The sequence below is a fragment of the Meleagris gallopavo genome, chromosome 11 (genome assembly GCF_000146605.3).
Source record: "Meleagris gallopavo isolate NT-WF06-2002-E0010 breed Aviagen turkey brand Nicholas breeding stock chromosome 11, Turkey_5.1, whole genome shotgun sequence".
NCBI classification, from domain to species: domain Eukaryota; kingdom Metazoa; phylum Chordata; class Aves; order Galliformes; family Phasianidae; genus Meleagris; species Meleagris gallopavo.
Window position 1 is genome coordinate 7,842,322 of NC_015021.2, and position 18,490 is coordinate 7,860,811.

Here is an 18,490-nt window from a genome sequence, read left to right on the forward strand (position 1 = left end):
TAGAAATTCTTTGGTTAGCAAATTTCAGAAGGCTGGAACATTTCTCAAAAGAAACCATTCATTTTCATTCTTCCTGTATTCTCCCCTACAGCTCTGGTGTCAGCTACTTTCTGAGACAGAATACACACAACAGGACAATATGTTGATCCCACATAATTCTTTATCACCTTACAGGAGCACCTGTTATGAATGCTTAGTTCTTACTGACTTCAGTAATGGCTTAAACAATTCAGCTCCAGAAGAAAAGAAGCTGGCTGAATCATCTCCCTCAAACATGGAGCACAGCACAAAGAGTACTCAGCCTTCTTTACTCTCACTCGCTGCTCTGCCCACAGACTGCTGCAGGATTTCTAAGATAAGGTTAATTTTAAACCAGTTCTCCATTAGTACACATAAACAAACTTTTATGTTAGAAATGAAATTATTTTGATGTTCCAAAGAATCTGTGTACATATCCAACTTAACACCACAGCTGATGTCATGAATGAGGACACCTTTGGGATTTGGGAGCTCAAGGATTTTTGTATCATTTCATGGACTTTTGCTTTCTCCATTTCACTCTCACACTAAAGGCACAGGTTCTGTTCTTTATCCAAACTACCGCAAATTTTCCTTCTCTCAGACTCAATGATCAAAACCTGATCACAAACCTAAAGAAAACGAGTATATGGTGACTTTCCAAACTGCTTAGGGATGTAGATTAGCATCTAATGACATTCTCAAAAGCATTAAGGAGCTTAATAACCATGGGGATCAATTTGTAAAAACACCTTCACAAATTAGGTCAATAAAAACTAAGTAATATTAATGAACATAGTGGTATCTTTAAAGGCAAGGAAAAAGAAAATTCATTATGTTGTAAAGAAGGCTCATAAGACATTACATCTATAGCCCCATCTCAGCACCTGAACTGCTTGAAGATCTACGTCCTTTTTGTGCTCATTGATTTCTCCTCTGTTTCATTCTTTTTATTTTGCTTCACTCTTCCTGACTGTTTTTGGAAACTTCCAGCCTAAAGCATCAGGCACTCTCTGCAGGCAAGCAGACTTGATAGTGTCTTGATGGCATGTAGTCTAATTAGCAAATCAGGTAAGAGTGAGCAAGACAGCAGGGGTAAAACCAATTAAAAGCAACCAGTACTTGATTAATTTTCTTTGCAAAAGAAAATATCATTTTAATCTTTTTTCCCTTTTCACAGACTTGACTTAATCAGAAGTCTTGTGCCCTTACCTATTAATTAATTAAAGTTATATTTTCAAACAGCTCTCAAAGTAACCTACTTAATTTCATCCTGGGTGGAGGAAAACTCCCAAACAATATTGCACCTCCTTGACTTCCAGCTATTTAAGTAGTGTAAAATCAGGAACTTTGGAGTCTGATTATATCACAGGCAAACTGTAAGATCTTTTGTCGCTAGCACTATTTACATATTATGCACTAAGTCAAGCTGCCTTATTATATTTTAGAAAGCAATATATTAGAAAGAAATTTAGAATTTAAATTGCTTTCAATGAAAATCTTTTCCGTTGTCCCTCCTCTAGGTCTTTAGGTAGTAGTTCTACATAGTCATTCTATAGGAGTCTTCTATTTACAATCACCATAAGCTATTCCAAACAGTTTTATCAGTGAAATCACTGATGACCAGCTTTGCTGTGTGTCATTTCTGTCCTGCAGAACAGCCTTTCAGACAGCTGGATTGAGGAGGCACATGGGAGTTTCTCTTGGCTCAAGGGATCCAGAGAACCATAACTAGGGGAATGTCTCAGTTGAGATAGTAGCAGCTTTTAAGGTTTCTAACCATTCTGCAAGGTGCTAATTCTGGACTGTAAAAGGGGAAGATGGATGGCATTCAGCTATTTTTTATCTTCCCTTCACCTATTGCAGAAATGGAAAAAGTCCGTGCTCTGGCCTGCATTCTGTTTCTTGGAATATTTCTATTCTTTTTTCCCCGTGTGAGAAAAAAAAAAAATAGCTACAAGTGGTCTCCTATGACTGCAATGTGATGGCTAGCAAGTGGAAATTTAGTATTTAAAATGTGTTTGTTATAAACAGAATTGCCAGTTAGCCATTCATTAGTGCAAAAGTGTAGAATTCCACTATGTAGAGAATCCTAAGTTAAAACTTGTACATGCACAGATTTGCCCTAGAAATCTATATGTATTCATCCAAACAAGCAAGACTGAAGGTACCCTTTGACAGCACTGCGTTCAGCAAGGTAAACCACAGCCATCCTTCCACTGGCTTACCTGCTTATTTGCCCTTGGAACAAGAAAGCTAATCCTTCTCACTGAAAGGGACCAGACGTCTGGAACTGGATGCATGATGCCTGCCCCCTGAAACTTTCATCATCCTCTTACTTTTGCACTGACGGAATAGATACAGAAAGGGCCCCTCTGTACTGCAGTGCTATGTTTTGTGCATGTTCCGTATCAAAAAGCTGAAGGTACATTAGGCCAGAGGTCTACAGAAAGTCAGAAAATATTATAGAAAAATAGATTTGCTGATTAAGCCAGCAGAATCAACTATTTCCCTTTTTCTCCCAGACCCAAGCTTCTAAAAAGTGAAAGTACTGTTTTACTGTATTTCTTATTTCCCCAGAGAGCTAAAATGTTCAGAGAGAATAGCAAATAAAAATGATGTCTGTATATAACAACTATGAGAAAAAGAAATAATAATAATAGTTTCTTGTATACATCCATTTAATTCCACTAGAACACAGGATGTTTGTTACAGTCACATTCTGCTCCGCATAACAAAAGCATAAAGCTAGAATAACCCTGTTTACACCAGACCAAAAACAACAATAATGTCCTTTAAAATTAATTTCAAGCTTCTTATGAAAACAAATCATATTTAAGGAGCATGTAAAGCATTACTTACTATCATCTTAGCAAAAATATGTGTTGAAAATCAGGTGTACATTTGAAGAAAGATAATTGGCTCATTTTTGGAATGCCATATGTAAGCATAACTTCATGCAGTTCATAATGGAACATAATTTTCAGTTACTGTGAATAATTTTTTACCTTTTGCTGCTGCAACAACATAGTATTGCTTGTAACTACTGTAGCAACTGATGTTTTCCAGTCAATTGTTTCTCCATGAAGGAAAACACATGTAAGAAGTTTGGAATGTACCAGAGCAATAGTGTGAACAAAAAAAAAGTAACAGAAAAACCTGGTGGTGAAGCTATTATATCCCTAATTCACATAAATAAAAGTATTATGTGCCCATATAGCACAAAATACTTTTGCCCAGGCAAGCAACAATAATATATAAAAAACAACCACGAACAACAAATAAACAAATAAAAAACCCGTGGGAGAGAATGCCTTCTCTGCTAAACTGAAAAGAAAATTACAAGAGAAATTTTTTAAGACATGTTTGCACTATGTGTATTATCATTACTTATTATAGCCACCTCACTGTTATGTAAACATTGCATCTGACACTACAACCCTATTAAAGATAGTCCTTGCCATAGAGATTAAATAATAAATAAATCTACGTTAAAAAAATGCTATGATTAATCCTGTTTCGTAGAACTAAGGCCCAAAGGATTGTATGACCAAAATTCTAAGAATCCTCCATTCAAAAAGTAGTTCAGCTTCTTAGGAGCCCTAAATTTTCAGTCAGAAACATGTCTACACAGCAATACATATCCATACTCTGAATGCACGATGCTGTCAATGGAGATACAGAGCAGAATTTCAGCAAGTATTGGCAAACACAGTCTGTATACTGCAGGGCTTTAAACATAACTGCTGTCACACACAAGAATTCTTGTCCTCACATCTGTACAGTTAAAAATGTTGATAAAGACACTGCTAAACTGTAGAGAAACAAATGGCTTATCTGTGCTGCTGCAGTAAAGACTTACACTACATATGCAATAGTTCTAATTTGGTAAAGTTGAAGAAGTTTCAGAGTCACCTTGCTTTGTTTTCCCAAGTTCATACGTTGTTTGATAACAACATACATAACTTCACTAATATTTTTATGGAAAAGCTGATGAGGAAATGAGAAAAGCTTACTTCTAAGATCCATTTTGACAAGCTACTTCTAGCTGCAAAGCATGTAGACAAAGACCATATGCATATACCTTAAGAAAGACAGAAGGTAGTAGGCACTATTTTCTTCACAGCCAAGGAGAAAATAGAGGGAAATATTCTCTCTACAATTATATTTGTATTCTAGATGAGAAAGTGTTGAGTACACTTATGTGATAGCAAATCTGCTGCTAACCCCAAAGATTGGAAGCAGACATATCTAAAAAGCTCTCCTTCCATTAGCTTTCCCATTCATTCTTGTAGATGCCAAAAGGCCTTGGGAATTCAGATTATCATTTAACTTTGTACAGTATGTAAAGTAGCACCTTGCAATCTGCATCAACAGTAGGATAAACAATGTTTCTTCTGCACCACATTATCTAAATAAAATAAAATATTCATTATTCATGAGTAAGTCAGCACCAAAGGATGAAGACTCTATTAAACCAGTACTGAAAGAAACTTTGTTTTTTCGAGCTTGAGCATCTGTTGTGTGATAGTATTTTAATTGGGTCTGCATAAAATCTGGCAGTTCTGATTCCCAAGGGCGCGTGCAAATATTTTGTTTGGTATTGATTGAGGCAAGTTCTCACACAATTAAGGATCTGCTGTATTTCCAGGATATCTGCAGGTGTCTTCTGCAATTTACATCATATAACATTTATTACAGTTAATAAGATTTATAGATATATTTTAGTTTTGTTTGAATAGTAAGAGCACACCATCCTAGTACCTTCATAACTGTAATAAAATTCCTCACATCTCTGAGGGCTGCCTTCTAACTACAGGATATATTTCACACCAGGGATAGTTGATGGCAATCAAGCTAAACTTTCTGGGCTTTTGTAGAAAATGCCTATGCAATAACATCAAGGCTCCATGAAACAAGTTTCATTTTACTGAGAATCTGAGGAGCAGATGACAACAAGGAAGAGACAGTATCAGAGGTAGGATACTTCAACAAGAAAAGCAACACAATCATAGCAAGCACGTTACCCAGCTCCACACATGCATGTTTTCATGAAAGTTAGCAGGAAGCTATGCACACATGCAAGATTCACGAGGATATGAATATAAAAACATTTACTAAACTGAACATCTGTTTTTCCATTTGTTCAGTTACAGCATTTCTGTTTTACCGTATCTCATCTAAGAAATCCTGAAATGAATAATATTCTGAATGTAACCCAGTTGGTTTCTCTCAAAGTCACTCATAGAGACACATTTGAAAGTAGCATAATGAGTAGTTCCACTCAGGCAAACAGACTATTTCCTACATTCATTTAGGCAAACAAAATACACAGTAATTCTGAAAGTGAACACAGAGCTCAGCCATCTCTGGCGTCAGGTCTTCCTGCTACTTTAGAGATACAAAAAAAAGAGTTAGCCCTTGAAGGCCTCATGATAGACTAGTGACTCCTCAGGATTCATCATGTAGGTACACCAGCAAATGAATTACTTTAATTCAGTTGGAGAGCTTGTATTCATCAAAACTCTGACAGAAATACTCCAAATAAAGAAACAGCTTTAATTCATTTATTTGCTGGATTCTAAAATAATATCAGCAGGATACTATGAAGTAAAGTATACTTTCTTCCCCTGCTTTCCAAAGTAGTTTGCTAAAGAACATGTTCAAATAGTAATTGCTTGTACAAAATGCAATAAAATTGAGCAACAATTTGAGCTCTTCGACACTTCTCTCCTGAAGATGCCATTTTGTAATTAAAGCCAAAGAGCAATCTTGACAGATTTTTTTCTTCTTTCAACAATGTACAAGTTATCCCCTACAACAAAGCAACAAACCAATTACACCATAGACAAAAGCAAACTATCTTCACAGAAAACAAGAATAGGATATGTCTGATAAAAAGGTCTTCTAAGACGAAGTATATCTAACCGCACTATGAAGAAAGTTATCTCCTCTTTTCTTTGAATTTAAGCCTTACAAATCTATTATGTCTAGCAAATATTACATAGGTGGTCCTCTGCTACTTGCGTTGTGCGCTGACTGAGTGCTCTATGAAGAGGTTTATTGTCAAAATGTTCCACATAATTTATCATACGTTATTCTTATGACTGTATTTTATGAAAAGGACAAGAAAATCTCTTCCAGATAGTCACAATAAGTCATTATACAGAAACTAAATACCCAATTAGTTCAATCCATATTTCAAGAGCATATAGTGTGGTTTAAACTACAAATTGTTCACAGCAGCATGGATAAGAACTTCCTACTGCAGCCTCATCAGCACACAAATTTTGACATTACTATCAAGCATAGATTTCCTTGAGCACATGTGATTTTGCTGATCTGAAAACTTAGTTGAATTCAACTTTCTTTCATTTCCACTTTTCTGCTTGTGTTGCAAATTGGAATGCATATAGATACAATGCAAAAGCAGGTCAACATTTTTGTGACATTTTTATTCCCTATGAAACTTTTCCAGTGTTTTTTTTTTTGTGTGTACGCTTCTTAATGAATGAGGACAGCAATGGCATCTGTATAAAATCTTAGAAAGCAAATATAATTGAAAAAGAACATATGATGAGTAAGATTACTATAAGGTAAATTTTCATCAGGGTCTATGCAGATAGTGAACTCAGTCTCACATTTTTTTCAAACTTTCTATCTGCTCAGCTGAGAGATATGCTGTTCAAAAACAGTACACAAAACAGAGTGATAGGAGACAGTGAGAACACTGCTTCTTTAGCGATTAGGTCCAAGTTAATACCTTATCCTTGAAGGCAAAGTGAAGGTGAGCTGTTTTACTCTGCATCTGCTGAAACCCTTCTGCCCTCAACCTCAACCTAGAATACAACTTTGATAACTGAAACCTCATGGGATGAAAAAGGAGGTAAGTTGGAAAATATCTTGTTTGATCACACGGCCAAAAGATACCCAGGAGACATAATGATGAGCCAACACTACAGTCTGCTGGAATTTGATAATGAAAATGGTTTTTCTAGACAATGATAAACAGCAATTTAAACGAAAGGCATTCATTTTACAGAAATTTGTTTATACTCGTGAAGAAGAACCATCAATAGCTTTGAGTCTTTTAAGTTTTTACTTTAATAATTGGTGTCCTTATGAACCATATTTCTGCCTGCATTTTCACTTCTAGCAGTAAGAAACAGACAGTAACTCCTTCAAGGTGCACTTCTGTGCAAGAATAAAAAGTCAAACATCTCTCAGAACTTGGAAAAAATATTTCCCCTTTTGACTTTCCATAATTCATAATTACTGTCTTATATCAGTGGTAAACTTCTACAGGTTTACACAAATAGGATTGAGGTCAGGTTTCAGCACTGTATCTCTCAAATGCTCTAGCAGGAAATTTATATATCATTGCTCATCTATTATTAGAAGGATTTAAGCTAAAAGCAACTACCTTATCTAGATAAACAATAGTTACTGCAAAATCAGCAAGCATTCCATTTCAGTTATACTATCAGAAAGCCAGCCAGCTACTAAGGCAGAAACAACTGGTGATGGTGACACTATTGATCTAAGAAGATGGGAACAGAACCAGCAACCAAAATCTCTGTGCTACACTATCACTAACACTGTAGGATGCAAAAAGTCCCAGTTCATCCTGCTAGACTGCAATCTCATTTGTTTATATTGTGTAGTCCAAGAGGTAACGAACCATTTCTGTTGCAAGCATGCACAGCAGCTTGTGCAGTCAGAACCCAAATCTTTGAAGAGGTTTCTACATAACCTGCTAAAACTGTAAACTGCATAAGACATCACTCCCTACTATAAATGAAATCAGAGCATCTCTCACTTTGTGACCTTTTGCAGATAGATTTCCCATAACTGCTTAACAATAATGATCTTTAAGGCCTTTTCCAACCTGAGCAACTCTATGATTCTATCATTCAACAGCTACTTTCTTTGCAACCAGGAGACTCAAGGAATGTAGTCATTTATTATACTCTTAATTATATGTTCAGTTCAGTGATCATGCTTTCCTGCCACAGAGTCACCCCAGAGTCAGACAGAAAGAAACTGTATGATTTAAAACTCTCTCACTCAGTATACATCCAAACTTAGTTTCACCTGTCACACTGTGTGCCAGGAAAAGGTTCTGTACCAGAGGGTAGTGGGCATGGCACAGCTCCAAGCTGCTGGAGTTCAAGGAGTGTTTGGACACCACTCTCATAAATAGGATTTGGGTGGTCCTGGGTGGAGCCAGGAGTTGGACTCAGGGATCTTTGTGAGTCCCATGCAACTCAGGTATTCCAGGATTCTATGAACAATTCTTGCAAGTATAGCTATAGCTTTTAAAGTCTAACTTCCTCTGAATCTGCTGTCCTGGGGATTTTAGATCTGTACATGGCCCTCTCCTACCAAAGTAGGAGAAAAATAAAAAGCTATTTGCAAACCGAAAAAAAAATTAAGTATTTCGAACAGTTTTCATCCAAGTGCTCGAATTATAAAAAGAAGACAAGAGAAACAGAGGGGAGGGAAAAAAAAGAGAACAGAAGAAAAACAAATCAAGTGAATAAATCACTAGAACTTCACTTCAGTCTGGTAGTTTTCAGAATCAAAGGAGTTGTGTTTTACTTATATACTAGGAAAAAATGTTTAGAAAGTATTACATCAACATGATGGTATAGCATACATAGAATAGCCAGGGAAACATTGCAAACGTTTTCATACAAGTTTCTGTAAAATCTGCGTTCTAGCTAAAGAAGATGGAGACAGCAGTGGAGTTCGAGTTACAATCTGTCTGGTTGGCTGTTACACAGGAAACAAAACTTGCATTTGCCTAATTGAAAAAAAGAACTGCACAAATTTTTAGTGATTTGGGGTACAGATGGTGATTTATACGTGCATGGGAATCAAAGCATGATTTTCATGTTATGCATAGTTGTGTTAACTGCAGCTACAAATTGCCCACAACTGCAGAGGCATATTTGCAATCTTTAATTGTGCACAATATCGAAAATCCAGATCCATAACTGCCTATCATATTTAAGAGAAATGGAAAATCTCTTTACCATATTGGCATTTCAAAACACAGGCTGCAGCTTAGACAGGAAAAACATCATGAGTGGCACTACATGCCACTTTTGAAAAAGTTAGGCCAGAGAGAATTCTTAATATTTAATTTCTGTTTCATTTTGTTTATACCCAACTTCAGAAACTGAGTATGGTGACAGTTTGATTTTACCGATTTTTACAGTGTAACTGCCCGTTACTCCTAGCAAATCACATTTTTATTGGATAGTTAAGTAGGTGAAATCGACAATCAAATATGAAAATTTGGGCTTGTGTGTTTAGGCTAAAAACATCCCACTTTCCTCTGATCTCAAGGAACATATAATATCTGAGTCAGAAAAATCTCCAAATATTCTCTTTTACTAAATACACAATAACTGATCAGAATTTATTACAAACACAGGTAAACTTCAGAGAGAGTACGGATTTAAAGAAATGGACATATATTGCAGGTATTTAACAATTAATTAGATCTTGAACTTGAACATTACATTTTCTACACTGCGAACACACACGCTTCTCCTAATCTGATCACATGAGGAAAAGGATTAAATTAAAATGCTTTTAAAAACAAGGAAAGAAGTAAGACTACTGTAGTGGGGAATTACTGGCAAAAGTGAATTAGAAAATATGCAGAAGACAAGATTATAAATCTCCAGTCCCTAGTTTTCGGAAATTTTATAGTTCATCAACCAAAATTCATCATTCATGTCCACATCCCTGAGAACATTTACAGGAGAGTGATGAGTCTGAGTTTTGTTACTCCTCAATAATATAGATCCAGGAAATAGAATCATTTATAATTTTTAAGGCTCATATCAAAAAGAGAGTAAAACATGTAATACTTCACTTCGACACTGAATAAACTAGATGAGGTAGTGAAAATGTATTTATGTTAAAAAAAAAAAAACAACAAGGCTTCTGATAAACACATAACTAGATAAGAATAAATAAGTTTGCCCTGCTCTAGGGATCTTTTCTATACTGGAGCCAGAAAGTAGATACAAATTCTGAATCTAGGGCTGATATCATTCAGCCTGACAATATACTGAAGAAAAAAAAAAAAAAATCACAGAAACTCCTTTTTGGCAAAACACCTGGTGAAACAAGAGTGTGAGCATACAGAGCCAAGCAGTCTGAGGTCATCTACCCTAAAACTGACAATATTGAGAAAGACAGCTGTCAGCCACATTAAACAGCAACGGAGACACTTTTGAAACAAACGAGGAGTCAGCTTGTAAAAAACGACAAAAAAAAATCTTTAGCAGTAGGAAGAGAGAAAGAGGAAGATAGCACCATCAAATCTTGGTCTAGCACCATCACAAGTTGCTCTGCTGGCACTCCACCTCTGCAAATTGCTTAGATTAGATATAGAATGATGTTGAGGAATCTGTGTTTACGGACATTATGTAAGGATCTAGTACTGTGCTGCTTTATTGCTGATCCTGCATATATGGTTCACTGATGGCTGATTATTTTCATTTATAAATCCAATGTTTTGATCCTGATTTGATTAAAACCACATGAATAATTTTCCCCTATGATAAGCATCAGGTCTTGTAAAACGTGGTGCAACTTCAAATTGAATTACTTGTGTTCCAAAATACTGATCCCCCATATAGTTCTGCAGATAAGCAGTCAACTTGTGGTTGGACTTGATGATCTTTAAGGTCTTTTCCAAATACGAGCTTTCCATCTCTGTCCCATATCAAGTTTTTAAAGAAATCATTACATCAGCTTTCCATGAGGAGTTAACTGATCTCTGCTGGGACATACAACTGACATCATGCCAGCAAAGGCATAACTAAGACTTCATGTGCTAGAGAAGCAAATCCTTGGTGGAAATCATTTTGCAGTTTTCTAAAAATTCTGTAACAAAGCAGCTTAATTTTCAGGAATTGAAAGAAATTACTCTTCACGTGTGATTTGATGTATTGACCCAGAGCAATTTGTTGATTCTTGTGTGTCAGGCAGATTTGAATGTCACTTAGGAGGTGCTCTCCATAAATGACATTATCAGGTTCTTCTCAACTCTTATTCCCAGAGTAAGTGGACTGAGGACTATAACGTCAAAATAAACAAACTAACAACCCTTTCCCCTCTAATTTTCTTTTTTTAAACCAAGTTTTTTGCAGCACTTTAAGACAACATTATGCCACTGACATGCTGAAGTACACAAGAAAAAATCCTTTTAGATTTTCCTTATTATGCTCTTTCATTCCACCCTGGTAAAGATTAAGTATTTGCCTTTAACAAATTACACCCATTGACAAGGCTGATAACTTGATGCCAATTACTACCTCTGATCCATCCTTTATCATTAAATAACTAATTTTGATATCTGTCTTGAAACATACCAATACCATTCCAAGGTCACAAGCTATACAGAAGTCCAGCAGGCTGCTGGTTTTAAATATCTAACAGATAAATTAACCTTATTCATTTCCAAGCTAAGATATAGGAGACTGATGCCACAGCTAGATCGCCTACCCTGAGTTTGTTATAAACCACATCCCCTAAATATTTACTACAGGTGTTTGTTGTCTGTCACAGTAAGCAGATTTGCTTAAAAGTAACAGAGCTCTTTTAGATACAGTTGGTCTGCTTTCAAATAATAAAAACTTGCTTCCTATAGAAACATAACTTTTTGTTTATTCACAGCAAAAGTAGTAGACAGAGAGAGAGAGATCATTTCTTTTCCCACCATAGCAGCACTGACATCTGGGAACTTCACATTCTTGACCTCATTACAAATGTCTTCCATGCGCATTTCAATGAACTGAATTGTTTGTAAGAAAAGAACAAAGATCAAGCTTTACTGTTGAAAGGAACACACAGATATATACCTGAGAACACATATACTTAAAGAGGAGAAAGAATCAAGGTTACAATGATTGGAGAACTAATGATGGTAACGAATTACTCACCATTTCGTGCAGAACTGCTGCATAAACGCTAAAGCTATATTTGCTGCTTCATAGAGAGGGTTTACATTTAAAGTAATGGGCGCTTTTAAGAACTCCCATATAATAGAAAAAAACGTTTACATTTGTGTAAAAGAAAAATAGCAGACTGGTTTCTCAATTGGAATAGGTTGGCATTTTGTCACTGACAAAAATAACCAGAAGCTAAATAACTGACTGAGAGATTTGGCACATGTCATGGGAAAAACAAGATTCTTGCTGTTATACAGAAGCATCAGAAGAGCAGCACAACTAAGGAATAACAGCTTCAGTTCCTTTCCCTTACTGTAGTTCCTACCTAGGAACCCACATCTTTCATCAGACTTATCATACATATTACTTCTTTCAGGTGCTTATGAATTGAGTTTCACATTTGAGGTTGGTTTCTTTTGTTTGTTGCTTTTCTTCGGTAGGTTTCTTCTTTTTTTAACAACTAAATATAAATAAAATGCTATGGCTTATCATAGAAATTCTAAGTTAAGCACTTAACCACACAGGTGAGAAAGACCTATAACACTACAAAGAAACAGTGTCAGCTCAGATGATGTAGAATATCAATTATCAAAATAAAAGCACGGACATAATAGCATAATTCTCAAAATCAGAAGGCAAAGTGAAAGTTTTTTCCTCTCTTCTCATCCATAATATGCCAGGAAGACAAGTATCAAGTTATACAAACAGAAAGAAGAAGGGAGACTACAAATCACAGATTCACAGCAGTTGAAAGGGGCTTCTGGAGATCAGCTAGTCCAACTCCTCTACAAAATCAGGTTCCCTACAGCAGGTCACAGAGGAAAACATCCAGGTGGGTTTTAAATATCTCCAGAGAAGCAGACCACAACCTGTCTGGGCAGCCTGTTGCAGTGCTCTGTCACTCTCACAGTAAAGAAGCTCTTTCTCGTGTTTGTATGGAACTTCCCCCACCTGTGTCAGTTCTTGTCTGTTGCCCCTTATTCTATTGCTGCACACCGCTGAAAAGATTCCAGCCCCATTCACCTGACTCCTGCCATAGCATTGGTTACTTTGATTTTCTCAGATGCAGAATACAAGCACATATCTCCTGGCTGTGCATGGATCTTTATTTCATCTACTAGCAGAGATAGGGACATATGACAACTTTGTAGCTTCTACTTAAAATTGAATTATACACCAGACAGAATATCTTGATGATGAAAGAATGATGGCAGGATAAAAGTGCAAGGAGATGTGGAGAAGATTCAAATCCTTTGGCATCACTTTGTTATAAAGTGTATGCCCTTCTTACTTTTTTTTTTAAGGCAGTAACATGAGGAATCCTCTCAGGAACTCTGTCTAAGGCACCATGAAAGAGAATGACACTTTATAGTAGAGAAGGTTAATATCAACCTGTCTAAAAATGAAATGTGGCAGGTGTAATCAGTCAGCATTCAGACACAGCTATGCAGCAGCTCGGATAGAATTTTCTCCAGCAACCCACGCACACCCAGCACGCGATGAATACAAAAATCAGTACAGCTGAAGCTTAAATGTTTGTCCCATCTTATGCCACCATGTGGCAGAGTACAGCTGCATACAACATTAACCAGTTGAATGTGTATTAAATTGCCAGTGCTCCTAATTAAATTATTGAACTCAGTGACACACAATGAAATCCCATTCCTTGACCTATAGCAGTCTCTCCTTTATACAGGCTAAGACAGCTTTCACTTTCTGACTGCAAAATAAATTTACATTCTTTAGGAATGTGAAATATATAAACAGGAGTCCTACTGCCCGTGTTTAGGAATTGCAATGAGATAAACACATTTTATTTTCAAAATAGGACTGCCTATATCTGCAATTTCCTCACTGAGTATTACAACTGCAATTTCAGTCTGTGAGTAAACCTGAAAGACCCTGAACCTGCAATATGAAGAACCACCTTTAACTCTCAACTCACAAGTCTGTCGGATTTTTTTGTCAAGTTGGATACAATTGGTAGAATATGGTTCTGCCTTCACAGTTTTTCCTGTTTTAAAAGAGAGTAAACAACGTTTTATATTCTCAACTATATCTGAAATATTTTAATTTGAAGTGACCCATGAATTTCCTTTGTGGTGTATTATACTCTCAGTCCAAAAAAGGGGCTAGAGATCAGAGTTCCTTCACAGCCTTTCCCTGGAGAAAACTGGGGTATGATCAGGATATGATGCCTGCAAGTGACAGTACCAGCCCCAAAATACAGCTGAGAGTAAACTAGGTCTTCCAGCATAAACACAGCTGCAACTACAGTATGTTTGTCCCAAGGTGATGTCTAGGCACAATATATATTATCAAGTAATATCCACATTTTCAGTGCAGAGCCATGACTTGATTTTGAGTAGCACGATTTGTAAAACTTTCTTGAAAACTGGGTTAGCCTGTTCTGCCTCTCTTTTCCTAGATTTTAGCTATCCTTCTTCTCAATATCTTTCTAATCTGTTTTTTCCTCACCTTCACCTGAAGGGTGACTGCTTTAGAGGGATGAATGATGAGATCTCTGTAATGTTTCTAAACAACTCCAGATGAAAGATATGAAAGATACTGCTGGAATGCAAGTCATTACTGATACTGTATTTTTCTGTATTATAGTGCTTTAGCCAAAATATATTCTGTTCTGGTTTTTTTGTTTGCTTGTTTGTTTTGTGAGGGGTTGGGCTTTTTTTTTTTTTGCAGGTGCTTGTTGTTTTGAACATGTAATCTCTTCTTTTAGTCATGTCCCTCTTCTCTTGCGTTTACCCGGCAATCTAGTCAACCAGCCTCTCCACTGCTCAAGTCATACATAAAAAGTCCACTGTGTTTCACTGACAACAATGAAGACAACAAAATGTGAAATACAGAGACTGGTTTACAAAGGACAATAAAACACAACAGTAGATGTATGGGAAACTGGGATGCCACCTAAAAACAGTTAGCGCCTAGGGGAAAAAAACATTCTAAAAAAATAGCTTTCATTTAAAATTTTCCAGGTGACCAAAGAACATCATTTGAGGGATGACCAAAAAGTAGACTGGACAGAGGCAGTCTGCCTCAGTGCTGTTGGAGCTCCACTTTTGTATTCACTAGAAAAAGCTTGGTGAAGGTGTAGTGGATTGTAAAACAGAAATAGTTCTCAATCCAACTTCCAAGAATATTAACTTGGAAAGGAAGGGGCTTGGTTGAGTATTAACCTCACCCCAACTGCAGAACAATTTTAATACAATGATAGATAAATGTCAGTACGTGAAGCAAGATATTCACTATAAGGCACTACTGTTCAATTTGAATCAATATCCAGTATAGTCACCAGTACCACAAAGACCCTATTCCTTTCCGGAAGGATTTAATAGCCACTTTTTGTTCCTGTCTTCCACATCTACAAATCAGTCTGATGAGACTTTTTCCATGAGTAATGAGCTATCTGTTCCACTTTTGTCATTGAGGTTGTATTAAGAGATTTTAATCATCTCCGATTAATAGTTTGCTTGGTACCATAAAAACATTTTCTTACTACCAACTTCCAAGAGACAGCAGTTCAGCACTGCTGATGGAAAAATTCTGACCTACTCAGCTAGCTCTGCACTGAACGTTTAGTTCTTAAGCCTACATATAGTCCCAAGACTTGCTGTAGACAATGGCAAATTATCAAGTGTCCCTGGAGATATTCCCCTTTGAAGGGTGAGAAGCAGAATATCTCAGTGTATCTTCAAAGCGAAGCAGCCACATTTACCAGCTGTGGAAGAAGTCGGTTGGCAAGGGTGCACCAGATGGAAAGAGGTAGAGGCAGCAATACATACATTCTCTTATGGTAAACAAGAATAGCTTCTTCTTACATGGCATTGAACACTAATTTTAATGCACCTGGACACCAACTTTTTTTCTTTTTTTCTTACTTAAGCAGTTTAAGGTGGTTTTTTTTGACATGTTATGAATTTTCAAATGAGAACTTAGAATCTCATCACAAACAAATGCTTTGGGGCCTTTTTTCAACCTTTTCTATTGTGTCAAAAACAAAACAGAAATCAGGAAGAAAAATACTTTTCTCAAAATCACCATTTCTCACTCTGGCCTCTTTACAGGTTTTCTCTCACCTTTTAAATCATTTAGTCACTGCTGGCAAGAGGGTGCTGCAGTAGACAAATGACTGGTTTGACGCAATACGGCAGTTCCTATGCTCCCAATTGATACAGTTAAGAAAGGACCAGGAGTTCTTACAGTCACTAAGAGGATTTTACTCATATATAAATGAATTTTTATCCTACTGCCAGCTACTCAATGCTAAAAAATACATCCTCTCCTCAACCTGCATTGAAACTTGGCATATTTCTGAACACAGTAATAATTTATTTAATGTCTCAAAGCTCCAATGGATGATTTAAAATAGAGCAGCGTGCCACTCCTTAAATTAACAAGTATTTCAGTTTGAGAAGGGAGATGAACAGACAAGTAAAAATGAAATTAAAATGTACATCTCTGCTGTATCAGTAACTATATTCCAGACTACTGTTAATACGTTGCAGATGAAGCGAGAAAAATAGAGTAATTCTGTCTGGCTCTCAAAGAAAATGCATTATCTCCTCCATTCCCCAGTCTCACTTCAGATTCTGTGTAGGAAGCTCCTGTTTCACTACAGTGCATGCAGGTGATTCTACCTGTGCTGCTATAGTGCTGCTATAGGTGATTCTATAGTGCTGCTGCAACATTTTAGCTACTGCAATCCTATCCTGTCTCCTGCTGTAATAACAGTACACAAATCACTATCTTGTGTCTCTGCACAATCACTGTTCTAGATTGCCAAAGGCTCAGCTTCTGTCATGCACAGCAGTGCTTCGTCCACCTCTAAAATTATGTCCTTGCTTTAAACTGCAAGAAAAGAGTGTAGAGGTCAAAGGATAAAGCAGAAAAACACACAGTTGGGGAGCAATTGAGCTCTCGATGCAAGGTAGCTTAGCTTGAAAAACAAAGGAGTGACACATGATATTCTACTATGCTGCTGTTGTCTGTAATCACCATTTATTGCTAAGCAATATTTCACAACAGTAAAATGTTGATTTTACACCACAGTTCAATGCAGTTAGACCAAAATGTCTTCATTGTAGGAAGTTTAGTCTGGTAGGGAACAGTGCAGTCCTTCACGTTCACTGCACATGGTCCAAAACAATATGGAATTTAGAAGAAAAAAAATCCTGCAAGTATCTTGTCTGGAAGGTTTAATAGCTAGAATTCCTATGCAAATATTTAGCTAGGAATGGTCTTATCAGGATTTTATTTTTTCTACATTCTAGGAAGGAAATCAAATTAAGATTTAATTTCCTTTTTGAAGAATAAAAATGCAAAGGATAAGTTGTCTATATTTTAGCCAACGCAACTATTTCAAAAGACATATTTGTAGCACAGATAAAACATTGCGATCAGATCCAGTTCCCTCTGACATAAGGAATGAAAACAGCACAACTACTTTTAGGATAGTCCGCAAATTCTGTACTCCCTTAAAAAAATGTTCTAAGTTACACAGCTCTTTAACATAGTCTTTCCTCTAAGTTTTGTTTAGTAATAATCGTTTCTTCACTTCTTCCTCAAATTAAAAGTTCCTTGTAGCTGGCCCAAGTTGCATGTTTGTACAACTTCTTTGTACAAGTATCTTCCTCTCATGATTTGGGAGCCAACAATCATGGAAAGCACCTAACTTCAACTAAATTGAAAATGCAGAACCAAGAACTCCCTTTGACACTTGCAACAGAAAGTGTAATTACTCAATTTTGAGAATGAATGGAAGAATCTTTAATATATCATTATATAAATGAAATAAAACAAGTGGGGTCTACTTTCAGAGATCTTCCAATTTTCTATAGACATGCAGGATACCTGTCACATCTCGCCCTTCCGTTGGTCCTCTACAATATCTAAATACCTAGACATCTGTTTGTATCAGTCAAAATTATGCATCTTTTGTAGTAATTTGTTGTTTCACTCAGATGATTGAAATAAAGGCAATTATAAAAAAAATATAGAATTACAAAGAAGTTACTTTTGTATTAGCTTTGTTTTACCATACAGAAGGTGATAGAAATGTATCAAGTTTTGCAAGACTCCTAAAAATTATGTATTTATATACATAAAACACACACTTACAGGAGAGCGTATTGATTTTGATACATAAATATAACTACACAACATATACTATGGCAATAACTTTCTCCTGCTTCAATTGCAGCATCATGCTTTACTTTCAACTCGCAATCATTGATTAAACAAGTGAAGATATATATTGATCCTGTTGAAGAATAGGAATAGCAATTATAGTAATATTCTTCAGGCTTTGGACAAGAGTAGTCAAAAAATACAGCTTTGAAAAATATTCACTCTGCATGCCTCAAAGTCTCAGTTACCCTGAAGCACAAATTATGCACATCTTTAGTATGTGATTTAGTATCCATCAACAAATTAAGTATTTTTTAAAAATATTTTTCTTACTCTTCTAAATCATATTTTTC

General features: G+C 36.3%; 1 protein-coding gene across 1 annotated transcript in view; it reads left to right on the forward strand.

The window, feature by feature from the left end:
• Window positions 1–1,061: 1,061 nt before the first annotated feature.
• LOC104912638 (calsyntenin-2-like) overlaps window positions 1,062–18,490 on the forward strand; it is a 57,512-nt gene continuing 40,083 nt past the window's right edge. The window contains exon 1 of the mRNA XM_010716678.3: window positions 1,062–1,089. Within this exon, the coding sequence (XP_010714980.1) occupies window positions 1,062–1,089 (28 nt within the window). The remainder of the gene's footprint in view (window positions 1,090–18,490) is intronic.